Source organism: Caretta caretta, chromosome 20 (genome assembly GCF_965140235.1).
Source record: "Caretta caretta isolate rCarCar2 chromosome 20, rCarCar1.hap1, whole genome shotgun sequence".
In the NCBI taxonomy this organism is placed as follows: domain Eukaryota; kingdom Metazoa; phylum Chordata; order Testudines; family Cheloniidae; genus Caretta; species Caretta caretta.
In genome coordinates this window covers 10,852,167-10,878,494 of record NC_134225.1, presented here as the reverse complement: position 1 = coordinate 10,878,494, position 26,328 = coordinate 10,852,167, and the positions used below count along the sequence as shown (strand labels likewise).

The 26,328-nt window shown below is 59.3% G+C and overlaps 1 protein-coding gene across 2 annotated transcripts in view; it reads right to left on the bottom strand.

Moving 5' to 3' along the window:
* Positions 1-3,878: 3,878 nt before the first annotated feature.
* Positions 3,879-26,328, bottom strand: part of PDE1B (phosphodiesterase 1B) — a 64,319-nt gene continuing 41,869 nt past the window's right edge. The window contains exons 9-15 of one of the 2 annotated variants that reach the window (XM_075121842.1): positions 25,912-26,013; positions 24,486-24,606; positions 19,169-19,250; positions 18,870-18,990; positions 14,331-14,467; positions 13,528-13,646; positions 3,879-8,919 (exon numbers count right to left, since the gene is read on the bottom strand). In XM_075121842.1, the coding sequence (XP_074977943.1) occupies positions 13,549-13,646; positions 14,331-14,467; positions 18,870-18,990; positions 19,169-19,250; positions 24,486-24,606; positions 25,912-26,013 (661 nt within the window). In that variant the 3' untranslated portion in view covers positions 3,879-8,919; positions 13,528-13,548. The remainder of the gene's footprint in view (positions 8,920-13,527; positions 13,647-14,330; positions 14,468-18,869; positions 18,991-19,168; positions 19,251-24,485; positions 24,607-25,911; positions 26,014-26,328) is intronic. The other variant, XM_075121841.1, reaches the window with a different exon arrangement.

Genomic DNA, 26,328 nt, shown 5'->3' with positions numbered 1-26,328 from the left:
GCACCTGCTGCTCATTGCACCTCTGTGCTGGGGTTGGCGTGTGGGAGGGAACAATAGGCTCTGCCAGATGGGATCAGCCCAGTCTTCCAGCACGAGAGGCTGCAAAGGAAGGGGTGAGAACCCCGCTGGAGCCGACGGATGATCATCTGACCCCCCCCCAACCCAGTGAAGGTCTCATCCTGCTCTTTAATGGTCAGCGATCGGCTTAGTTCCTGAAGCAGGTTTAATAACCCTTCCCAAAGGTTTGGTCTCATTATTTATTTATAGTAAGTCTGGCTTTTCTTGTGATCCACATAATTGTCCAAGCCCGCTAGATTCTCGGATTCCAAGGCCAGCAGGGACCACTGTCTCTTGATCTCGGTGACATCATGTTGCAGGGAGTTCCACAGGCTGAGCACATGCTGGGTAGTGAAATATTTCCTTTAATCAGTTTTGGAATTCCTGCCTTTAGTTCGTGGGAAGGAAAGTGAAGAAAATAAAACCCAGGTAAGCAAAGTCAGGCTCAGAGCTGCAACTCCAAGCCACTGTGATCCTGGCAACTGCCCCTTCCCCGGCCTCAGGGGCTGTTTGCAAACATGGGGGGCAAGTGTTCAGTCTTAGAGACTCTCCAGCTCCTCGGCAGATAGCTTCCTATTGGGGGTGGGATGCAGGAGGATCTGATGGCCAACTGGGGGCCCCCTCCAGTGCAGCGACTCTGGCTGGGAGACCTGGAGCCCCCAGCTCAGAGCAGCGTCTCCGCCTGCCTCCCCGGCGCACACTCCAGCATGCTGGCTGGGGGACATTGGTGCCGGCCAGCCTGAGTTGGGCTCAAACAGTGGGTGGTGGAGAAGCAGGAGGCACCTTAGGAGATGAGGCATGGGGCAGTGCAGGGACAACCCCATAGTCCATTGGCTGAGAGGGACAGTCCAGGTAACCCACTGGCTGAGAAGAGACAGCAAGGGTAGCTCATTGGTTAAGAAGGGACAGTGACGGTAACCCATTGGCTGAGAGGGACAGTGCTGGAGTTCATTGGCTGAGGTCTTTTATGCCTCATATCTCAAAGTTCCTATAAAGGCCAGTCAGAGCCCATCCCCTGGGCAGCGGGAGCCAGGCCCCCAGAGCCCTGGGCTGGGGGTGATGGTGGGAGGCAGCCCTGGGCAAGGGCGGAGCTAGGCCATGGCTCTGGATTTCAATAGCGCTCAGCCCCCAGCAGCCTCCATTGGGAATAACAGGAGGGAGAGCCTCCATTGTTCTTACTCGGGGGGGCCTCCATTGTTCTCAGTGGGGGGAGCCTCATTGTTCTCACTAGCGTGGGGGGAGCCTCCATCCCCTGCTGGCGCTGGGGCAAGGGAGTTTGTTGCTACTGTTCTGGGGCTCTCCTGCCGCCCCCTCCTCAGCGCTGACCAAGCACAGAAACGCCTCCAGCTCTCAGGGCTCTGCTCTTGGCCCGGCCCTTGCAGCTCAAGGGCATTAATATCTCGAGGGTTGAATGGACAGCAGGCCCTGTCCTGTGTCTTCATCACAGCCAGGAGGCCTTTGGTGCAGCCAGCTCTGAGCTTGGTCCCAGGCCCAGCCAGCGCTGCTGCCGAGGGATTCGGAGAGGAGCAACAGGGCCACCTGCTGGCTGGAGAGGGGAGGCCTGGCCTAGGCAACAATGACACTAGGAAATGGCCAGTTAGTTGATCAAAGGCAAAGTCCTGCGATTAACGCCCTATGTTATCAGTAGTAAAGATGTGTATCTTGACCCACAGCACCTCCCTCCCCCGCCCTCACCACTAGACCCCATTCCCCTTCCTGGGCTGGGAATAAAGCCAAGGAGTCCTGACTCCCAGCACCTAAGAACAGCCATACCAGGTCTGTCCAATGGTCCAGCTAGCCCAGTAGCCTGTCTTCCAGCAGTGGCTAATGCCAAGTGCTTCAGAATGACCGGAACAGGGCAATTTCGAGTGAGCCATCCCCTGTCATCCCGTCCTAACTTCTGGCAGTCAGAGGTTTAGGGACACCCAGAGCACAAGGCTGCGTCCCTGTCTATTTGGGCTAATAGCCACTGATGCACTTACCCACCATGAACTTAGCTACTTTTTGAACCCAGTGATACGTTTGACCTTCACAACATTCCCCTGGCAATGAGTTCCACAGGTTGACTGTGTGTTGTGTGAAGAAGGACGTCCTTATATTAGTTTTAACCCTGCTGCCTGTTAATTTCATTGGCTGACCCCTGGGTCTTGTGCTATGTGAGAGGTAAATGACACTTTCCGAGTCACTGTCTCCGCACCCGTCATGATTTTATAGATCTCTGTCATATCCCCCCTTAGTCGCTTTTTCAGTCGCTTTTCCAAGATGAACTGTCCCATTCTTTTTAACCTCTCCTCATATGAAAGCTGTTCCAGAGCCTTCATCATTTTTGTTGCTCCTTTCTGTACTTTTTCCAAGTCTAATATATCTTTTTGAGATGGGGCAACCACAACTGCACGCAGTATGCGAGTATCCACGTACCATGGATTTATATAGAGGCAATATGATATTTTCTGTCTTATTATCTATCCCTTTCGTAATGATTCTCAACATTCTGCTTGCTTTTTTTGGCTGCCGCTGCACGTTGAATGGATGTTTTCAGAGAACTATCCACAATGACTCCAAGATCTCTTTCTTGAGTGGTAACAGCTAATTTAGACTCCCCCTCCCCCCTTGTTTTCTATGTATGGTTGGGATTATGTTTTCCAAAGTGCATTACTTTGTACTTTTCAATATTTAATGTCATCCGCACTTTTGTTGCCCAGTCACCCAGTTCTGTGAGCCCCCTTTGGAACTTGGCAGTCACCTTTGGCCTGAACTATCGAGTAATTTTGCACTGTCTGAAAACTTTGCAACCTCACTTTCCCCCCACTTTTCCAGATCATTTATGTTGCCCAACACAGGTCCCAGTACAGCTCCTCAGGGACCCTGCTATTTATTGGTCTCCATTGTCATAATGACCAGTTTTTCCTATTTTTTGTTGCCTGTCTTTTAACCAATCACTGATCCATGTGAGGCCTTTACCTCTTTCCCCATGACAGCTTACATAATGTAGAGCCTTTGGTGTGGGACCTTATCAAAGGCTTTCTGAAAGTCTAAGTACACTATATTGACTGGATCACCTTTGTCCAGATACTTGTTGACCCCTGCTCAGAGAATTCTAATAGATGGGTGAGGGATGCTTTCCCTTTATAAAAGCCACATTGACTCTTCCCCAACATATTATGGTCTTCTGTGTGTCTGAGAATCCTCTTCTTTAAAGCAAATCAGCATTACATTAGCGACCACCCAGTCATTTGGTGCAGAGGCTGATTTAAGCAATAGGTTACATACCACAGTTAGGCATGCTGCAATTTCATCTTTGAGTTCCTTCAGAACTCTTGGGTGAACACCAGCTGGTCCTGGGGACCTACTGCTGCTTAATTTATCTGTTTGTTCCAAAACCTCCTCTATTGACACCTCAATCTGGAACAGTTCTTCAGATTTGTCACCTAAAAAAGAACAGCTCAGGTGTTGGACTCTCCCTCACATCTGCAGTGACGACCAATGCAACGAATTCATTTGGCGTCCTTGTCTTCCTTGAGTGCACCTTGATTATCCAATGGCCCCACTGATTTTTTTGGGACAGGCTTCCTGCTTCGGATTACAAAAAAATGCTGGTAGCAAAAATCCTGCTCTAACAATTACCCCCCCCCACCGCCCCCCGCTCTCTTTCCCGAGCCAGAGCTAAAATTAGAAATGGGCTTTTCTTAAAAAAAACAAAAAACCAAAAAACACTTTTCTCTCTCCTGTCTTGCCCTGTGAAGTCTTTTTCCCTTTGTCCCTTTGGGGGGCCTTTTAAAAATTATTTCCAAAGCCAGGGGAAAAAACAACAACAGAAACCATTTTTAATTCTCTTTTGTTTTTTATTTGTCCTTCGTGTAGTTTTTTTGATTAGTTCCTTAGTTTCATTTTTACATGCGCACAGTTTGGGCTCAGCATCGGAATGTGGAGCTGTTCGTATAATAACCAGTTTCGAGAAACAAAGAGTAACTGCATGGTAGAAAATTATGCCCGAAGTACAAACACGTACAGAGAATACCCATGGCGGAGGTGAGCTTGGGTGTATTTACAGTGCGGGGCAGGAGAGCTTAGCAACTCATGGCCACTGGGGCAGGCTGCAATCTTGTGTGGCCGCTAAGCAGCGACCAGGTTAAAGGTCCTCACAGCTGAAAGGAAGCCAGTTTGGTGAGGTCAGTCCCACGGACGCTCATGATGGGGAGCTGCTGATTCTGGGCCTGATTCTGTCTCACCTAGTGCCTGATCCTGTGGGGTGCTGAGCCCTGCTGCCTTCCATTGACCTCAGAGACAGTGCTTGTGCTCAGTGCTTTCTGGGTCAGGCCTTCAGGAGGGTTTTCCATGGGTGATTTTCCATGGTGTGGGCAGGAGCAGGATGTGGCCTGAAGTTGATGCTTGGGTGCTCTAAGAACAGGCCACTGGCTCTGAGTGGGGTGGGGCTTTGTCTCCCTTTGCTCTTCCTCTCTGGTACCTTTGCCCTCCCGCCTCCCTGCAGATCAGACTCAGCCCCCAAACAAGCCCTCACTCTGCCAGGTGGGACAGCATCACTAGCCCCCTTTTACAGAGGAGGGGACTCAACACGGGCCATGAGGTGACTCTCCCAAAGCCACACAGCAAGTCAGCAGCAAAGATGGACCCACTCAGCTCCCTGTTTTAACCACCAGACACATTCACTCCCAAAGCCTGGCCTAGAACCCCTGTCCTGAGTCCCACTCTCCCATTCCAACCACTAGATCTCCTGACTCACAGTCCCCCTGCTCTAACCCCCTCTCCATTTGCCATGCCCCTCCTAGAGTCGGGCTAGACCCCAGTGGTCCTATGGCTTGACGCACCAGTATACCTGCCAGCCCTCCCCTGAGCACCCTGCCCTTATAGCCGGTATACCTCCCTTCCCCTCCCCGAGCGCCTAGCCCTGATAGCAAGTATACCTGCCCACCACACCCCCTGAGCACCCAGCCCTTATAGCAGGGATAACTGCCTCCTCCCCACAGAGCACCAAGCCCTTATAGCAGATATACCTGCCTGTCCCCACCCACTGCAGAGCGCCCAGCCCTTATAGCAAGATATACCTGTCCATCCCCCCAGCACACACACACAGAGCGCCCAGCCCTTATAGCCAGTGCACTCCTTAGAGCATGCGGCTCCCAGGCCCTATAGCTGGTGCATCTCCCTGTCCCGCCAGAGCACCCAGCCTGTACAGCAAGTGCACCCCCACCTCCCCTGAGCAGTGGCTCTCAGCCCCTACCGCGGTGCACCTCCCACTCCCTCCCAAGTGCCCAGCTCCTGCAGCAAGTACACCTCAGGGACCCTCCAGAGCACCTGGCTCCCAACCCCTCACCGAGAGCAGGGCTCCTGGCCCCTATAGCAAGCGTACATCCCAGCCACTCCCAGGGCTCCTGGCCCCTATAGCAAGCGTACATCCCAGCCACTCCCAGGGCTCCTGGCCCCTATAGCAAGCGTACATCCCAGCCACTTCCAGGGCTCCTGGCCCCTATAGCAAGTGTACATCCCAGCCACTCCCAGGGCTCCTGGCCCCTATAGCAAGCGTACATCCCAGCCACTCCCAGGGTTCCTGGCCCCTATAGCAAGCGTACATCCCAGCCACTCCCAGGGTTCCTGGCCCCTATAGCAAGTGTACTTCAGCCTCACCCCCACCCCCACCAAGTCCTTAGCTCCCAGCTCTTCAAAGTAGGAGGCTCCCAGCCCCTATAGCCCCCCCCTCCCCCAGCATCCACTCTGGCACCTAAGCATGCAGCTTCCAGTGCCCCCCACCACAGGGCAGCCAGCCCCTATACCAAGTGCACCTGTCAGCCCCCTGAGCATGCAGCCCCCAGCATGTGCTGCAGGACAGGCTGGCGTTTTAGTGGAAGGGTTTCTTGGATTTTTAGTCCGGGAAGTGCCAAGTGTGGAGCCCAGCTCCCCACTCACACCCCCTTTCCCCTCTCCCATCCAAGCGTCTCCAAACACTTGACAACCAGCAGTGAATTTAGCCTGGCAACCCCCTGGGGAAATGTCATTAACCCCTTAGACAGCGGGGGAAACTGAGGCGGGGTAACTTGGCCCTGGTCACCCTCGAAGTAGCGGAGCTGGAAATGGAACCCAAGAGTCCTCATTTCCCGCCGCTCTAATCCACTGGAGCCCACCCCTCTCCCAGAGCTGCAGATAGGACCCAGGAGTCCTAACTCCCAGCTCCCTGCCTGTACTATTACACATACGCGCTAAATACGCACTTATCTCCTCCCTAGCTCCCCCTGGTGTCCTCGCTCACATCCACTGGCCAAGCACAGACAGTGCCACTCCCTACTCGAGGTCACCTGAGGTCAGGCCAAGGTAGCTGACTGGAGCAGGCTCACCCGCAGCTCTGGGCTTTCCTCATCTAGACAAATCTAGACAAATCCTCTGGCTTTTCCTGACCCATGAACCCGTGGGAAGTCCAGCCTTGGACAGCTCCCAAACAACCCCACCACAGAGCCGGCTGGAACAGAGTCCCTGTGACCCTGGGAATCAGGGGGAACTTAATATTTACAGTTTGATACAGAGTGGGCTGGATAGAGACAGGCTTCATGCACGCATCCCCACCGGCGCCCCACTGATACCCCTCAGTTCTGACCTGCAGCGCCTGTGATCCCAGCCCTGGGTTCCCCAGTCACTGCCCTACTGATGCCTCTCAATCCTAATCTGCAGCCACTGGGATCCCCGGCTCCAGCTCTACCGATGCCCCTCAATCCCAACCTGCAGCCCCCTGGTAGCTCAGCCCTGGGCTCCCCTGCCCCTGCTCTGCCGATGCCCCTCAATCCCAACCTGCAGCCCCTGCTATCTGAGCCCCCCAGACACACAGCTCTGCCAATGCTAGTCTATCACAACCTATTCTTCAGTCCCTTTCCAGCCCCTCTAGGGTGCACAGCCCCCCAGCCCCGCTAGTCCAGTCCTGCCCCCAGCTCTGCCAAGGCCCCTAGAGCCTGCTGGCTCCCATGGCTCTTGCTGAATCCTGCTGCACCACAGCCCACGGCAACTCAGTAGAGTTAATGGTGGTAAACTGAGGCTGCCACAGTCATTGCACGTGTGAGTCGACCAGGCCGAGAGTTCAGGGTTCAAACGTGCTCCCCCCCCCCAAAAAAAAACAAAAACAAAAACAAAACAACAAACCCACCATCCCTGTGCTGTGAGGTGGGAATGGGGCTGTGGAGTTTGCTCCAGGCCACCCTGCGCTTGTGAGCCGAGTCCTGTTAACAGCCAGGTGTGCAAAGGGGCCTGCTCTGGAGCCCCCCTCCAGCCACAGGATACGGATCAGAGTAATAATCTGCTCTGTTATGGTCATTCTACCCCACAGGGCGGAGGGTGAACACACCTCCCACGGTCCCTGCCCGTCCTTCCATGCCCTCCTCCACAGGTGTGGCTCAGGGGCCTAGTGAGAGACACAGGATGGAGGGGGTGGTGGGGTGGCGAGGGCTTGGGAAGCCCTTGTCTCAGTTCCGTTTATTACCCTGCACTTCTGGGAGACGTGGCTTCACCTGGCCTTACTGTGGAGCGTGTACCTGGCTCCTTTACTGTTTAGCAAGTGTTTATCCAGGCAAAAGCGTGTACACTCCCCGCCCCATGACCAGTGGAGCCTCCCGTCATGCTGCAAGGACCCATGTGCAAGGAGGCACAGAACAAACACACTCCCCACATGTGTAACATGGGGCTTGCATCTGTAACTTGCACGGGACCCGGCGAGAGCAGATTCCACACAACAGCCCCTTGGTGTCAAATACCACAACCCCCACGCCAGCCCCATGACATCTGCAGGGAGCTCCTGGGTTCCCCACAGGAAGGAGAGTGGGTCCTGACCCAATCAAATTGGAGGGGAGCCCTGAGAAAGGGGGTTTAACGCACAGGGAGTGTCACACCATGGCACCCACTTTTCCAGCCTGGGCCCAAGGTGGGCCCAAATCCCACACCACAGCTGGGGGCTTGGCCTGGCAGGTAGGAGCCCAATAGCTGTTCTCACAATGCTGGGCCTGAGCCTGGCACAGGGTCTGTTTGAATGTTGGGCTCCGGGTAGATACATATTGGGGCTGCAAGTCAGGAGGGTTTGCCACTGGAGGCCAGACCCTCCTCTGCAGGGACCCCACTAGAGACGGGGAGGAGATTCTGGCCTGCGAGGAGTGGGTGTGTCTGTCTGGGGGTACAAGGGGCAACCCAGCCCATGTTCTGTTCTAAGGGTAGGCCCTGGGGCTCTGAGTCTGGGGGGTGCAGGCATCACCCCAGACAGGTATTGTGCAGTGGTCATCCATCCTGGCTCCAGTGGGCAGGTAAGCAGCTGTGACATGCCCTGGGGGCACTGCTGGAGTCCACAATTGCCCAAGTGACCAATTTGGCACCCCATTCTCCCCCAAACTCCTCCCACAGGCCTGTGGATCACCCTGAAGCCTCTGCACCTCAATCATCCCTGGGCGTCTGGCAAATTGGGATTCCAGAGAACACGTCCTCTAAAAAGACACAGGCAAAGCCCTGGCCCAGCAGCTCCGGGAGGTTGCTGGCTGGGCAGTGAGATGCCTCTGATAGCCCCAGCTGGAGGGGTGGGGCAGGAAGGCAGCTGGAACAGGGGCCTATAGTACCTGGCTTGGCAGGGCTGGTGGCTGGCCTGGCCATGCCAGAGCTCTGGGGTGGTGGCGGCGGCGAGGAAAGGCTTTGTTGGGTTCAGGCCATGTGCTCGGTGACATCAGGATTTCCCTTGACTCTAAGTTTACATTAATTTTTATATCTTGGCAATGGTTGTTCCTGCTCGCCCTCTGGCCTGCGGCGGCTCCTCCTGCGATGGTGTTGATTTCGATGGCATCGAAGACTTTGGACTAAACTGCATCATTCAGTTGGAAATGGGACCTGCTGGGTCAGAGCGGGAGAGTCAAGGCCTAGACAGCAGGATCCGCCCTCCCGCCAGGCCCCGCTGAGTCAGGGCACCCCTGCATTGTGCCAACCTAGAGTGCACTGGTGCACAGACGCCTCTGTGCAGGACAGCACGTCCCACAGTCCCCCTCCGCTGGACGCTGCTGAGCCAGGGCCCCCCCCCCACCTAATGCCAACTTGAGACCATGGTGGTGCATGTCCGCCTCTGTACAGGAGAGTGCATCCCACTACCCCACCCCGTCCGGGACCCAGTGACCCAGAGCGCCTCCACATGGTGCCAATCTGAGGGCACGTTGGTGCACGGCTGCCTCTGTGCAGGACAGCACGTCCCACCTTCTCCCTCCCCTTGGTCCTGCTGAGCCAGGGTGCTCCCTGCATAGTACAAGTCTGAGAATGTGTTGGGGCACAGCCCCCTCTGTGCAGGACAGTGCGTCCCACTGCCCTCCACCTCACAGCAGCTGACAGCAATGAGCTACTCCAACCATAGAATCATAGAAATATCAGGGTTGGAAGGGACCTCAGGAGATCATCTAGTCCCACCCCCTGCTCAGAGCAGGACCAATCCCCAATTTTTGGCCCAGATCTCTAAATGGCCCCCTCAAGGATTGAACTCACAACTCTGGGTTTAGCAGGCCAATGCTCAAACTACTGAGCTCCCCCCAGAGTCAAAGTCAGAACTGGCTGTACCAGAGTGGGGCTGAGGGGAAGAGCTCTGCAGACTCACACCCCAGCAGCACAGCAAGCTCCAGCCTTGCCCTAGAGGGACAACTCTGTTGGGGCTGAGAGGGGAGTGTGGTCTCCCCTGCCCAACCACTGCCTGACAGCCACAGGATCTGGGCTGAGATGCCCCAAATGTATCTGACAGCCGGGCCCTCAATAGCAGAGAGGGCAACAACACGTGGTCACTACAGGAGCGGGGACCATTTGGAATCGCTGCCCTAAAGGCTCTGTCACCCAGACCAGGCACCTCTGTGTCCGCGTGAGGCGAGGGAGTCTTGCTTCTGCAGATGGAGAGCGAGCCCAGGGAAGGCCAGCACTGCCATGTCCACAACCCTGACTGTACCACACCAGGAACAGCCAGGCCCTGCTGCAGGCAGGGGTGGCAGGTTTGTAGAAATTTTGGTGGTGCCCAGAACCCGCCACCCCCAAACTCTGCTCCCCACCTGCCTAAGGCTCTGGGAAGGAGTTTGGGTGGGGGAAGGGGTCTGGGGTGCAGGCTCTGGGATGGAGTTTGGGTGCTGGGCGCAGGCTCTGGGCTGAGGCAGAGGGTAGGGGGGCAGGAGGGGATGAGGGGTGCAGGCTCTGGGACGGAGTTTGGGTGACGGCTCTGGGCTGGGGGTGGATGTGTAGGAAGGGGTGAGGGGTGCAGGCTCTGGGACGGAGTTTGGGTGACGGCTCTGGGCTGGGGGTAAGGGTGTAGGAGGGGGTGAGGGGTGAAGGCTGTGGGGCTGAGGAGGAGAGGTTTGGGGTGTGGGAGAGGCTCAGGGCTGGGGCAGAGGATTAGGGTGCTGGGGGATGAGGGCTCTGTCTGGGGCTGGAGTTGAGGGGTTTGGGGCTTTGGAGAGGCTCAGGACTAGGGCGGAAGGGTAGCCTGCCCTGCCATTAGTGAATGGCAGGCACGAGGACCCTGCGGCAGCAGTTGATGCCAGGCAGAGCAGAGTCAGGATGAGTGGCAGGCTCGGGGCCGGGGGAGAGACCCAGCCCCAAACATTGGTGGAGCCGGGCCCCCTGAGCCCTGAATACTGGTGGAGCCCGGGCACCATGAGCCCATAGGACTCGTGGCCCCTGGCTGCAGGTTCTGACGCACCCGCTGAGCAGGGAGCGGAGGACTGTCATCAGGGTCACCGGGTGTACTCAGCACCTGCCAGGCTCAGCTCTTTGTGTGCCATTTGCACCGGGCAGAGCGGGAGTGGGATCCTCCCAACTGGGATGGCACAGTGCGCCCAGGTGACGGCACCAAGCTGCACTGGCTCTGGGTTCGCAATGACAGGCAGCAGGGTGAAGGCACCAGGCAGGCCACTCTGACTCCAGCGTTGCTGTGACCAGCGCCGGGGGAAGGCACCAAGTCGCACTGACTCTGGGTTCACAGTGAGAGGCAGCAAGATGATGGAGCCAGGCCACACTGACTTTGGTATCGTGGAGACCGGTGCCAGGGTGACAGCACCAGGCCACACTGACTATGGGTTCATGGTGACCGGTGCCAGGGGACAGCGCCAGGCCGCACTGACTCCGGGTTTGTGGTGACCAGTGCCAGGGGGCAGCGCCAGGCCGCACTGACTCCGGGTTTGTGGTGACTGGTGCAGGGTGACAGCACTAGGCCACACTGACTATGGGCTCATGGTGACCAGTGCCAGGGGGCAGCACCAGGCCGCACTGACTATGGGTTCATGGTGACCAGTGCCAGGGGGCAGCGCCAGGCCGCACTGACTCCAGGATGGTGGTGACCGGTGCCAGGGGACAGCTCCAGACCTCACTGACTCCGGGTTCGTGGTGACTGGTGCCAGGGAACAGCGCCAGGCCGCACTGACTCCGGGTTCGTGGTGACTGCGCCAGGCCACACTGACTATGGGTTCATGGTGACCAGTGCCAGGGGGCAGCACCAGGCCGCACTGACTCCGGGATCGTGGTGACCGGTGCCAGGGGACTGCGCCAGGCCGCACTGACTCCGGGTTCGTGGTGACTGCGCCAGGCCACACTGACTATGGGTTCATGGTGACCGGTGCCAGGGGGCAGTGCCAGGCCACACCGACTATGGGTTCATGGTGACCGGTGCCAGGGGACAGCGCCAGGCCACATTGACTATGGGTTCATGGTGACCAGTGCCAGGGGGCAGCGCCAGGCTGCACTGACTCCGGGTTTGTGGTGACCGGTGCCAGGGGACAGCACCAGGCCGCACTGACTCCGGGTTCGTGGTGACGGGTGCCAGGGGACAGTGCCAGGCCGCACTGACTCCAGGTTCGTGGTGACCGGTGCCAGGGGACAGCGCCAGGCTGCACTGACTCCGGGATCGTGGTGACCGGTGCCAGGGGACAGCGCCAGGCTGCACTGACTATGGGTTCATGGTGACCGGTGCCAGGGGGCAGTGCCAGGCCACACCGACTATGGGTTCATGGTGACCAGTGCCAGAGGACAGCGCCAGGCCACACTGACTATGGGTTCGAAGTGACCTGTGCCAGGGTGACAGCGCCAGGGTCACACTGACTATGGGTTCATGGTGACCGGTGCCAGGGGGCAGCGCCAGGCTGCACTGACTCCGGGTTCGTGGTGACCGGTGCCAGGGGGCAGCACCAGGCCGCACTGACTCCGGGTTCATGGTGACCGGTGCCAGGGGACAGCGCCAGGCCACACTGACTATGGGTTCATGGTGACCAGTGCCAGGGGGCAGCGCCAAGACGCACTGACTCCGGGTTCATGGTGACCGGTGCAGGGTGACAGCGCCAGGCCGCACTGACTCCGGGTTCATGGTGACCGGTGCAGGGTGACAGCGCCAGGCCACACTGACTATGGGTTCATGGTGACCGGTGCCAGGGGGCAGTGCCAGGCCACACTGACTATGGGTTCATGGTGACCGGTGCCAGGGGACAGCGCCAGGCCACACTGACTATGGGTTCGAAGTGACCTGTGCCAGGGTGACAGCGCCAGGGTCACACTGACTATGGGTTCATGGTGACTGGTGCCAGGGGGCAGCGCCAGACCGCACTGACTCCGGGTTCGTGGTGACCGGTGCCAGGGGACAGCGCCAGGCCGCACTGACTCCGGGTTCGTGGTGACCGGTGCCAGGGGACAGCGCCAGGCTGCACTGACTCCGGGATCGTGGTGACCGGTGCCAGGGGACAGCGCCAGGCCACACTGACTATGGGTTCGAAGTGACCGGTGCCAGGGGACAGCGCCAGACCACACTGACTATGGGTTCGAAGTGACCTGTGCCAGGGTGACAGCGCCAGGGTCACACTGACTATGGGTTCATGGTGACCGGTGCCAGGGGGCAGTGCCAGGCCACACTGACTATGGGTTCATGGTGACCAGTGCCAGGGGACAGCGCCAGGCCACACTGACTATGGGTTCGAAGTGACCTGTGCCAGGGTGACAGCGCCAGGGTCACACTGACTATGGGTTCATGGTGACCGGTGCCAGGGGGCAGCGCCAGGCCGCACTGACTCCGGATTCGTGGTGACCGGTGCCAGGGGACAGCGCCAGGCCGCACTGACTATGGGTTCATGGTGACCGGTGCCAGGGGACAGCGCCAGGCCGCACTGACTCCGGGATCGTGGTGACCGGTGCCAGGGGACAGTGCCAGGCCACACTGACTATGGGTTCGAAGTGACCGGTGCCAGGGGACAGCGCCAGACCACACTGACTATGGGTTCGAAGTGACCTGTGCCAGGGTGACAGCGCCAGGGTCACACTGACTATGGGTTCATGGTGACCGGTGCCAGGGGGCAGCGCCAGGCTGCACTGACTCCGGGTTCGTGGTGACTGGTGCCAGGGGACAGCGCCAGGCCACACTGACTATGGGTTCATGGTGACCAGTGCCAGGGGGCAGCGCCAGGCCACACTGACTCCGGGTTCGTGGTGACCGGTGCTCACCTCACTCCCTCGTAGACTGTGCTATTCCACATCGCCATTCTGATTGTGCTGGTTTTCGGGTGCATGTGGCTCCTCCTCGCATGGTGACAGCTCATCTATGGATGTCTGGTTAGTGATCCCTGGAGAGACAGGGCATGTGGGGCACTGGGGCTTGCTCATGAGACAGGGCGGCAGGGACCCCACTCAGGATGGAGCTAGTGAATGTGGACCATTGGCTCCATGGCCTCGCTGTGGGGTGCCATGAGGGGGTTGCTTCGTGCCACCTGAAATAGGTAGGCATGTGGACTGAGCTGAGACCTGCCAACTTGTCTCATGCAGGGCCGCAGACCCTGCCACCAGGGGGTTGCCATTCGGCTAACGTGCAGCCTTCATGGGCTGGAGTGTCTGGCCTTTCTCCATCTCACTCCACTTCCCTGTGTTGGTTTGGTTTTGGAATTAGATGAACAGCTTCTGCTGGCCCCCATCTGCCTGCTCCCAGGAGCACCTGCAACCCTCAGCCCTGTGGGCCATGCTGCCACAGCCACAAGCCCTGCTCAGGTGACCAGGTGCAGGTGCAGGTGCTGGTGCAGGAGCGAGGTTCACAGAGCCAGGCCCTTCCTCCCGTGCCACTACTGCCCCTGGCCGGGACCGGTGAGGAGCGATGTGCTGCTCCCAGGCTGGGCCTGACTCAGTCCAGAGGGTGCGGGGGCACAGTGAGATCAGCCTGAGAATTTCTCAGATGTGGGGGGGAGGGATTCTCCTCAAAGGGCCCCAGGTCCTGGGGAACCCCCCATCCCTCGCAGCCCTGCATGCCCAGTACGTACCGCTGGCCGCTCGCTCCTTCCACTTCTGCTTGTTCTCCTGGATGTACTTGGTCCAGGTGGAGCGGAAGCTGGTGATGTCGGTGTTGATGTCACCCAGCTCTGAATGCTCGTCCAGGGAAGGCTGCCTCCATTGGGAGCTGCAGGGAAGCCAGAGGGGGCAGTGCCAATGTAGTGTGGGAACCACACCAAGGCTGGGATGCACGGCAGGGAGCCCCAACAGTCGGGACAGAGGGGCTGGGGCTGGGCTGAGGTGAGGACACTGCGGGCTTAATCTCCTCCACTCCAGCCTACGGCCATGGGAGCTGCCTGCACCCAACAGCTCAGCACATCATCCCCCCGCTGGAGTAACAAATAACCCTGGATGCACCTGCTCCTTCACAGACAGGGGCAGCTGAGATGAGACCCCCTGACCCCGGCCTCGCAGCTCCCAGTCCCTTGCACTGAGACCCCCCACTGCCTCCTCAGAGCGCCTGCTAATGAGGCTGGGAAGTGAGATTGCCATCCAGTGGCAGGAGCAGGGGGAGCAGTAATGCTGCCGGCCTGAGGACAAGAACAGCTGCCAATAGGGAGGCTCTGCTGGTGCTGACCCCAGGGAAGGGGCAGTGCTGAGTTCTGCTGGACCCACTGCTCCATCCTCCTTCGGGACTCCCCACTTACTCCCCTCAGACCTGTTCCATCCTCTGCTGATGGTGTTATGCACAAGGCCAGCAGGGGGCGAGCACAGATCACACACGAGACAGCTGGGAACCGTAGCCGGGCAAACCTTTCCCAGCAACATCCCAGGGGTGTGGCATTTGCACGTGGCTGTGGGGCCTGCACTGGCAAACACAACCATGTGAAAGTCATGCAAAATTTGTCCAGGCTCAATTATCCCTTCATGGTGTTGGTGTTCACAGGCACCCCGTGTCTAGAGGGGCACCTGCCACCAGCACGACAAACCCCACTGTCTTTGGTCACTTGCTAAGTCTTGTGGCTAAGGACTCCTGGGTTCTCTCCCCCGCTCTAGGTGTGGAGTGGGCTCTAGTGAGTTAGAGCAGGGGTAGCTGAGACAGGACTCCTGGGTTCTATCCCCATTTCTAGGACTTACTTGTTTGGGGCCTGATCCGAAATGCATTCAAGTCAATGGAACGACTCTGGCTCAGGCCTTCTGCCCTTGGGCTCATTGGCTCGGTCTGACCCTCAGTCTCCCCTGGTGAAATGGTGCTAACGCTGAACATTCGCTAATGGTGAGGCTCAGGCACTGCAGCCTGGAGCCATCGGTGGGGTCCCAGCTGGGTCACTGGCCTTTGGCTCTCACACTGCAGAGAAGCTGGCATGTGCACACAGAGCTGCTGTGAAGCTCTGAAGTTGGGCCATGACTCCCAGCTACAAAAAGGAGCCGTTTACGCAGAGCTTGACTTTGCCCAAGGCCACGCCTGGCCCTGCTACCCACCTCCCCAGAGCCTTGCAGCGAAAAAGGCCTTTGGAAGCGACACCTTGAAATTCCCCTTTGTTCCCATAGAGAAAAACCATCGCCTGTAACTGCTCCAGGGCCCAGCAGGGACTCAGGCAGGCAGCACAACTGGGAACCTGCCTTTACAACATGGCAGGGGCAGACTGGGCTGGAGCTGCAGCCCAAACTCAGGCTGAACCAGCACTTTGCTGGCAGTCTGGGGAAGTCTCCACGATGGTTGTTTTACATATTCCTGGTGCTCTGAAGTGGGGGGGAAGGGGGGTCTTTTCTTAGGAGACTCTTCAAAGTCATCTCATCTAGAGCAGTGAGATTAGCATCTCATTTGCATAAGGATCAGCTGACGGTACTGCCAGAGCTGGATGTTCAGGCAGGTCCCAAAGCTTCCAGCATCTTTCCTTTCATGGCCATGTCGGACTGCATCCAAGGGAATCTCTGGGTGGTGGGGAAGGATGCCCAGGGGAACGTACATGGCTCATGGGGATACTAGGGCTCGTCAGCACACATGGGGCTGGACGTGGGTAACCTCACTGGAGGAACATCGCTGTGGTCAATGAAGTTCCACTGAGATAAGTGGCCCATTGCCCTGAGCTGGTCCTGGAGCTGCGACTCCTCTGTCCAGATGTCGGCTGGTGGATCTTGCTCACATGCTCAGGGTCATGCTTGTGGCCAGATTTGGGGACAGGAAGGAATTTCCCCCCAGGTCAGATTGGCAGGGACCTTGGGGGCAGGGGTTCACCTTCCTCTGCAGCTTGCAGCAAGGATCGCTTGCTGGGATCATCTGGGCAGAGCCTACCTAATCAATTCCCTGCCCTGGCAGGGGCCTTGGCTATTGGTGGCACCCGGTCTCTCCTCTCCTCTTCTCTGCCTGTGGCCCACAACAGCGTAGCTCTCTGAGGCCTGAATACATTGGTCTGAATAAAGTCATTGGGCCCAACATAGGGGTGGCTGGGTGATAATCAATGGCCTGTGCTGGAGAGGAGGCCACGTCCAATGAGCTGATGGTCTATTCTGGCCTTAAACTATGGAGCAAGAGGAGAACCAGGCTCATTCACCCTTCCTAGTAGTGTCAGCATTTTACACATGGAGAAACCGAGGGATTGCGAGGCACGATTTACCTGCAGCCGCATCATGAACCAGTGGCAGAGATGGGACCAGAACCCAGGCATCCTGCTGTCCAGTCTCACGGGCATTCTTCTGTGCTGTGCTGGCTCTTGAGGCCCAGGGGCTCATACAGCAGCACCAGCCTACAGGGGGGTCTGGCCCCTCTGGACAGCATCGGGGGCTGCCTCACTTTACTAGTGTTTCAGTCTAATTCTATTTCTGGACAGGGAGTGCCCCTGAGGGCAGGGTCAGAGGACACAGGCCCATCTAGTCCACGGCACTGACCCCAGTGAGGAGCTGGCCCAGCCCGGCAGACATCCCCTTCGAACATTTCCGAAACACTTAATTAAGATAAATTCCTCGAGGCTGAACGACCGTCCCACAGCCAGAATGGAGACACCGGCAGAGGTTTTCCTGATCCCTGGGCTGTGGAAGGCCCAGGCTCACATCCATGCTCTGAATTGGGCTAAGCTGGACCTGGACCCTGTGTCTCCCCAGCCAGTGGCAGATTAATGATTTTGGCACCCCTAGGCCCTGAAATAATTGCCGCCCCCATAAGAACTTGTTTTTAGTTTTTTTACAAATTCACACCCTCGTTGGTGTTTTCAATAAGTGCTGTGATTGGTAGAATCGCGGCATCCATAGACACCGATTCCGTGGGTGCTCCGGGGCTGGAGCACCCAAGCACCCACGGAGAAAAATTGGCAGGTGCAGAGCCCCCACCAGCAGCTCTCCGCCCTGCGCCCGGCCCCAGCTCACCTCTGCTCTGCCTCCTCCCCTGGGCACACCGCTGGGTTCTGCTTCTCCCTGCTCCCTGCCAGTGCTTGTGCATGAAACAGCTTCGCGAAGCTGGGAGGAAGAGGGGGGAACGCCGCACTCTCAGGGGAGGAGGTGGGGCTGGGATTTGGAGAAGGGGACCAATAGGGGCAGGGAGGGGCAGAGTTGGCGGGGGGACTTTGGGGAAGGGGTTGGGAAGGGGTGGAGTTGGGGCAGGGGCAGGGGGGCACGAGCACCCACCGGCGCCGGGGGAACTTGGCGCCTCTGGCTGCTATTATAAATTTGCTGCCCCTTCAAATTTGCTGCCCGAGGCTTAGGCCTTGTCGGCCTAGGCGATAATACGCCGCTGTCCCCAGCCCCGGTGAGCACCTGGCCCGCTGGGTACTTTGGGGTGCGTCTCTCTCGCTTTCTCTCTGGGTTTTTGTCAAAAAGGTCTAAAGGTCTTAGTTCTGTCCCAATGTGGAACTAAACCAAATGCCAAAACCTGGACAGTTTTCACACCATGAAATCCTTGTTTTCTTGCCAGCTCTACTTTGTCCCTCCACCCCCACTGAGAACAATTGGGATCCTCCCCTCCCCCATTCCCCATCCTTGAGCACAATGAAGAATTCCCCTCCCCCCAGAACAATGAGATCTGCTGGGACAACCTGGCCCTAGGGCTCTGGGTTCTGCCCAGGAGATCCAGGCCCCAGGCCCCCAACAGTGTAACCACCTCCTGGAGGGGGGACTGAGGCAACACAAGGCACCAACAGCTCCCCTGCGCCAGGAGGCCTGGAGCCGGCCAGCCAGTGACACCCCAGAACTCTGTGGTACTGGCTGGGAAGGAATCAGTGACTTGCCTAGGCAGTCCCCACTGACCAGACTTCGACCAGGACATGCAGCTTGCCCTGCCCTGCCCTGCCCTGAGGATCTCTGCAGTCAGAGGTGAACACAGCACCCCCACTTCCCTTGGCACAAGAGATCTGGACTGGGCCTATGTACTGAGTGTGCAGCCTGGGAACCAGGACTCCTGGGTTCCAAACCCAAATCTCCTATATGCTTGCTCTGTGTCCCTTCCCTGTGTCATGCCTCAATTTCCCCACCTGGAATGTAGGGATAGTGATACGACCCTGCAATCCTGAGCACGCTGAAAAACTACAAGGGCATCAGTGCTAGTAACACTCCCCTGAGCTTTCTAGCTGCTGTGTGTCCCCGATGCTAGTGCTCACCTGCTCTGCTGGCTGGAGGAGGACTTAGACTTGGAGCCTTCTTCCATCAGCGGGAGGACAAACTTCTCTGCCACGTCCGTCAGCACCGAGAAAGTGGGCTCCACGATGAAGTCGATGAAACCTGCGGAGGCAGAGGGAGGTGGCATTAGAATGCGATGCACCTGGAACCCAACTGTGCCACGGACCCCTGAGCCAGCAGGGCTGCATGCACAGATATGAGGGCATGGCCTGGCCCAACGGCAAGGCAAGTCACCAAATATATCAGGGCAGGTGTGTGGTGGGGGGAGGGAGCGACTCACCGATCTGGGACTGGGCCACCAGTGTGGACTTGCGATCACAGAGCGGAGAGAAGGGCAGGCCCAGCTCAGCCTCCTTGTCCCCCTGCGGGAAACAAGACAAAGAGCACCATTATCCCTGCCAAACGCCTGGGGCACCCAGCCCCAGGGTGACGCAAGAGCAGCCTGGGCACAGGAGAGGGATTCAGTGGACTCAGCTACTGCTGTGAGCCTGGGAAATACAAGCCAGGACACCTGGGTTACATACTCAGCTGGTCCAAAACACAGGATTCAAACTGTCCCTGGGCATGAGGCTCAATCTATCTGCCACTGAGCAGCCCGGCCCCGGGGGCAGGACAGCAGGTGTGAAGCCGAACCTACTCGATCTGCACACGATTGTCTGTCTGTGCCTCTGGGAGTGAGTTTGGTTCACACAGTGAGCGTTTGTAGCTGCAAATGCCTGTTTTCACACTCCAGTGGGGATGAGTCTGTAGTGACATCCCATGGCCGCATGGCATCGCAGTCCCCACACTGCTGTCGCAACCCGAGACCCCGCGGCATCGCAGTCACCACGCCGCTGTCGCGCCCCGAGGCCCCACGGCATCGCAGTCCCCACAACTCTGTCGTCTCCTGAGGCCACGCGGCATCGCAGTCCCCACGCCGCTGTCGCGCCCCGAGGCCCCGTGGCATCACAGTCCCCACGCTGCTGTCGCGCCCCGAGGCCACGCGGCATCGCAGTCCCCACGCCGCTGTCGTCTCCCGAGGCCACGCGGCATCGCAGTCCCCACGCCGCTCTCGCACCCGAGGCAAAACGGCATCGCAGTCCCCACGCCGCTGTCGCACCCGAGGCCACGCGGCATCGCAGTCCCCACGCCGCTGTCGCACCCGAGGCCCCGCGGCATCACAGTCCCCACGCCGCTGTCGCGCCCCGAGGCCACGCGGCATCGCAGTCCCCACGCCGCTGTCACGCCCCGAGGCCCCACGGCATCGCAGTCCCCACGCTGCTGTCGCGCCCCGAGGCCACGCGGCATCGCAGTCACACGCCGCTGTCACGCCCCGAGGCCCCATGGCATCGCAGTCCCCACGCCGCTGTCGTCTCCCGAGGCCACGCGGCATCACAGTCCCCACACCGCTGTCGCACCCCGAGGCCCCATGGCATCGCAGTCCCCACGCCGCTGTCATCTCCCGAGGCCACGCGGCAGAGCAGTCCCCACGCCACTGTCGTGCCCCGAGGCCAAGCGGCATCGCAGTCCCCACGCCACTGTCGCGTCCCGAGGCCCCACGGCATCGCAGTCCCCACGCTGCTGTCGCGCCCTGAGGCCCCACGGCATTGCAGTCCCCACGCTGCTGTCGTCTCCTGAGGCCACGCGGCATCGCAGTCCCCAAGCCACTGTCGTGCCCCGAGGCCAAGCGGCATCGCAGTCCCCACGCCACTGTCGCGCCCCGAGGCCCCACGGCATCGCAGTCCCCACGCTGCTGTCGCGCCCCGAGGCCCCACGGCATTGCAGTCCCCACGCTGCTGTCGTCTCCTGAGGCCACACGGCATCGCAGTCTCCACGCCGCTGTCGCGCCCTGAGGCCATGCGGCATCGCAGTCTCCACGCCACTGTCGCACCCTGAGGCCACGCGGCATCGCAGTCCCCACACCGCTGTCGCGCCCTGAGGCACCACGGCATCGCAGTCCCCACGGTGCTGTCGTCTCCCAAGGCCACGCGGCATCACAGTCTCCACGCCACTATTGCGCCCAGAAGCCACGTGGCATCGCAGTCACCACGCCGCTGTCGTGCCCCGAGGCCACGTGGCATCGCAGTCACCACGCCGCTGTCACACCCCGAGGCCCCACGGCATCGCAGTCACCACACAGCTATCGCGCCCCATGGCCTCATGCTATCACAGTCAGCACATGGCTGTCACGCCCCGTGCACAGAGCAGGGAAGGAACACCACTCTCTGTCAAAGGCTTCTGTGGAGGCACTTGGGACGGTTCAGTGGCTCCTTGGCAGTTAATTGGATGGCTGAGCTGTCACAGTGGAATGTTCCTCATGATGGCTGGGTCCCATTCCTAAAATCCATTCCAACTAGCCAATGTCTCATATCACCCACCCCAGACCCAGAGGCAGCATGAGCAAGCTCACTGGGCGCTGGGCTTGGGGCCATGATCTGCTGGTTTCCATATCCAGCCCCACCATGTGACCCGGGGCAAGCCCCTTCGCCTCACCAGGCCCCACGCTGCTGTCACGCCCCGAGGCCCCGCGGCATCACAGTCCCCACACCGCTGTCGCACCCCGAGGCCCCATGGCATTGCAGTCCCCACGACTCTGTCGTCTCCCGAGGCCACGTGGCATCGCAGTCCCCACGCTGCTGTCGCGCCCCGAGGCCCCACGGCATCGCAGTCCCCACGCTGCTGTCGTCTCCCGAGGCCACGCGGCATCGCAGTCTCCACGCTGCTGTCGCACCCCGAGGCCATGCGGCATCGCAGTCTCCACGCCGCTGTCGCACCCTGAGGCCACGCGGCATCGCAGTCCCCACACCGCTGTCGCACCCTGAGTCACCACGGCATCGCAGTCCCCACGGTGCTGTCGTCTCCCAAGGCCACGCGGCATCACAGTCTCCACGCCGCTATTGCGCCCAGAAGCCACGTGGCATCGCAGTCACCACGCCGCTGTCGTGCCCCGAGGCCACGTGGCATCGCAGTCACCACGCCGCTGTCACACCCCGAGGCCCCACGGCATCGCAGTCACCACACAGCTATCGCGCCCCATGGCCTCATGCTATCACAGTCAGCACATGGCTGTCACGCCCCGTGCACAGAGCAGGGAAGGAACACCACTCTCTGTCAAAGGCTTCTGTGGAGGCACTTGGGACGGTTCAGTGGCTCCTTGGCAGTCAATTGGATGGCTGAGCTGTCACAGTGGAATGTTCCTCATGATGGCTAGGTCCCATTCCTAAAATCCATTCCAACTAGCCAATGTCTCGTATCACCCACCCCAGACCCAGAGGCAGCATGAGCAAGCTCACTGGGCGCTGGGCTTGGGGCCATGATCTGCTGGTTTCCATATCCAGCCCCACCATGTGACCCGGGGCAAGCCCCTTCGCCTCACCAGGCCCCACGCTGCTGTCACGCCCCGAAGCCTTGCGGCATCACAGTCCCCACGCTGCTGTCGCGCCCCGAGGCCCCGCGGCATCACAGTCACCATGCTGCTGTCGCGCCCCAAGGCCACGCGGCATCGCAGTCTCCACGCCGCTGTCGCACCCCGAGGCCACGTGGTATCGCAGTCCCCACGCCGCTGTCGCACCCCGAGGGTACGCGGCATCGCAGTCCCCACGCCGCTGTCGTCTCCCGAGGCCACGCGGCATCGCAGTCCCCACGCCGCTCTCGCACCCGAGGCCCCACGGCATCGCAGTCCCCACGCCGCTGTCACACCCGAGGCCCCACGGCATCGCAGTCTCCACGCCGCTGTCGCGCCCCGAGGCCCCACGGCATCGCAGTCCCCACGCCGCTGTCGCGCCCCGAGGCCCCACGGCATCGCAGTCCCCACACCGCTGTCGCACCCCGAGGCCCCATGGCATCGCAGTCCCCACGCCTCTGTCGTCTCCCGAGGCCACGCGGCATCGCAGTCCCCACGCTGCTGTCGCGCCCCGAGGCCCCACGGCATTGCAGTCCCCACGCTGCTGTCGTCTCCCGAGGCCACGCGGCATCACAGTCCCCACGCTGCTGTCGCACCCCGAGGCCACGCGGCATCGCAGTCTCCACGCCGCTGTCGCACTCCAAGGCCATGCGGCATCGCAGTCTCCACGCCGCTGTCGCGCCCTGAGGCCATGCGGCATCGCAGTCTCCACACCACTGTCGCACCCTGAGGCCACGCGGCATCGCAGTCCCCACACCGCTGTCGCGCCCTGAGGCACCACGGCATCGCAGTCCCCACGGTGCTGTCGTCTCCCAAGGCCACGCGGCATCACAGTCTCCACGCCGCTATTGCGCCCAGAAGCCACGTGGCATCGCAGTCACCACGCCGCTGTCGTGCCCCGAGGCCACGTGGCATCGCAGTCACCACGCCGCTGTCACACCCCGAGGCCCCACGGCATCGCAGTCACCACACAGCTATCGCGCCCCATGGCCTCATGCTATCACAGTCAGCACATGGCTGTCACGCCCCGTGCACAGAGCAGGGAAGGAACACCACTCTCTGTCAAAGGCTTCTGTGGAGGCACTTGGGATGGTTCAGTGGCTCCTTTGCAGTTAATTGGATGGCTGAGCTGTCACAGTGGAATGTTCCTCATGATGGCTGGGTCCCATTCCTAAAATCCATTCCAACTAGCCAATGTCTCATATCACCCACCCCAGACCCAGAGGCAGCATGAGCAAGCTCACTGGGCGCTGGGCTTGGGGCCATGATCTGCTGGTTTCCATATCCAGCCCCACCATGTGACCCGGGGCAAGCCCCTTCGCCTCACCAGGCCTCAGTTTCCTCATCTGTAAAATGGGGTTTGTGCTGTTTCCTTGATTGGTGGCAAGCAAAGTTGTGTCTAACAGCAGTGGGAGAGTCAGGACTCCGTGGTTCTCTTCCCCAGCTCTAGGATGGAGTCTAGAGGTTAGAGCGGGGGAGGCAGGGAGGCAGGATTCTGGGGTTCTCTTTCCAGCTTTGTGAGAGGAGTGGGGTCTAGTGGGATCGAGTGGGGGTGCGGAGGGAGTCAGGACTCCGGGGTTCCGTTCTCAGCTCTGCTACTGACTTTGAGCCATGTTCCTTCCTCTCTCTGTGCTCCGCCCTTGCTGTCGGGGAACTCCATTATTTTGTGCAGCCCACAAGCTCCTTGGCTGGAAGAGGCTCTGGGCTTGGCTCTCTGCTGTCAGGGGGGCTGGGTTCGGAATCACTGCCCCAGCCAGCAATACCCAGCTCAGCAATGGCTCAGAAAGGCTGGTTGGTACTGCAGAGTCACAGGGAAGATCGTGCCACCAACAGGGCAACACGGGGGCAGGCCCACACTTGGGGGAGACCAAGGGGGGTCACAGCAGGGATGACTGAGCTTCAGTGCCTTACCTGGGGCCCTCGGGCTGTTAGGCTGCGTAAGGGAATCGTCCTCCCCTGGCCAAGAGGAGCCGGTTCGGGGGAAGCCTGATCCCACTCTCCACCGGTAGCCTGGGTATGGACTCTCCCTGGCAGCGGGTGACACTGAAATCACTGGGGATCTCTCCCCTCCTAGGACAGGTTCCTGAGACTGCAAATTCCTGGGTCCCCTGAGCTGCTTCTGACCAAGGCCTGGAACCCCATGGGCTCATCTGGTTTTAAAGGGAGCTGGGAAGAGCTGCAGGCCTTGGGGACCGGCTGAGCCTCCCCACGGTACCTGTCTGAAGAACTCCTCCATCAGAGCCTTGGTCCAGCGGCTGTGGACGCTCCATTGCTTGGTGGGGTGGCTGATGTCGGCTGCATGCAACAGCAGCGACAGCGCTTTCGATTTATCGATCCTGCAGAGGGAGGCGCAAAAGGCGTAGTGAGGGAGGGGCTCTGCTCTCTACCCGGCCTCCACCCAAGCACGGTCTGGCCCCACCTCTCTTCACCCCTGGCGCCCAGACACAGCCCAGCACACCTTGGCACAGAGTTGTGTGCACACCTGCACACAGGCACGTTCACACACACCCACCGCCATGCACAGACGCAATTCAGCTCAACAGTGTGCAGGCTATTACCATCACCTGCTCTGTCCGTCTGCATCTCCCCGGCCAGAGCCAGGGATTCCAGCCTCCAGCCGAGCCAGAGCGAAGCTTTTAGAGCCAGACTCCAAGGGTCCATCTAGGCTGCAGCGGGAGCCGTAATTCCCAGCTCTGATGGAGCTAGTGCGCTGAACACGGCAGTGTGGCCATGGCATCAAGGCAGCGAGAATACACTGCCTGAATACACACCCAGGATTTCACATGGGATTTTAGCCTGCACCACCACCCGTGCCACTGCGGACACAGTGCTCTTTGTAGCATGTTACCTCCATCAAAGCTACCGAGTGTCCGTACACCCAAGCTGGGAATGACAGCTCCAGCCGCAGGACAGAGTGACCCCACATGACTGAGAATCCACTGCACCCCGGGGCCAGTTGTTCCAAGGGTTAATTCTCCTCACTTAACCTTTTGCACCTTATTTCTAGCCTGAATTTTTTGAGCTTCTGCTTCCAGCCATTGGATCGTGCTCTGCCTTTGAGTGCGAGATTAAAGAGCTCTTTGCTCTCAGAAATCTGCTCCTGTGTAGGGATTTACAGGCCAGGATCAAGTCAGCTCTTACCCTGCTGTTTGATAAGCTAAATAGATGGAGCTTCTTCAGTCTCGCCCCAGCAGGCAGTTTCTCCAGCCATTGAATTGTCCTTGTGGCTCTTCCCTGAACACTCTCCAATTTGTCAACATGATGCATGCAGACACATGTACACGCACAGGCACATGCATGCAGACACACATCTGTGGACATGCCGGCGTGTGTGGACATATGTGTGCGTACACATACGCACACAGACCTGCACAGCGTGCGCACACACACACACACACAATGCACACCCCCCTGCCCAGCACACATCCCACTCCCAAAATCCACGTGTGACACACACATTTCTGTCACCCACCTCAGCTGCACACAAAGCCACCCATGCTCATAAACTTCCTACGTGCACAAAGCATCTGCCCCCCGCCCCCCGCCAACACCACCTCTTGCTTCCCCTTGAAGCAACACTTTCCTTCAGCGGCCTGGAAAGACACCTCCAACCCTACCTCCACCCCCACACCTTCACTCACCTCTCCAGCTGCTGGAGGGAGGTTTTCATGGACTTGACCTGCTGGAAGTGACAGGACATGTCCGTGGCCAGGACCATCTCAATCACCAGGGACCGCAGCTCCCTGCCCCATGTGGAGAAACAGACATGTGATCACTCCTGTACAGCCAGCCACTCAGCCCGTTGCACACGCCCCACCCATTGCATTTTATGAACTGGCCCCTTTGTGGCTGCTCTGTCAGCACAACACAATGAACCTGAGCTGGCAGCTGCCCCCAGCGCTCCCCATTAAGGGGTCCCCCACACACAGAAGGCTCGGAAATAGAGTTAGCAGAGCCTCAGGCTGAATGAGCTCCCTGCCCTATTCCCCACCAGGACCTCAGCACCACCCTCTGTGCATGAATCTCAGAGAGACGTACCCCCATCATTAACCGCTTCC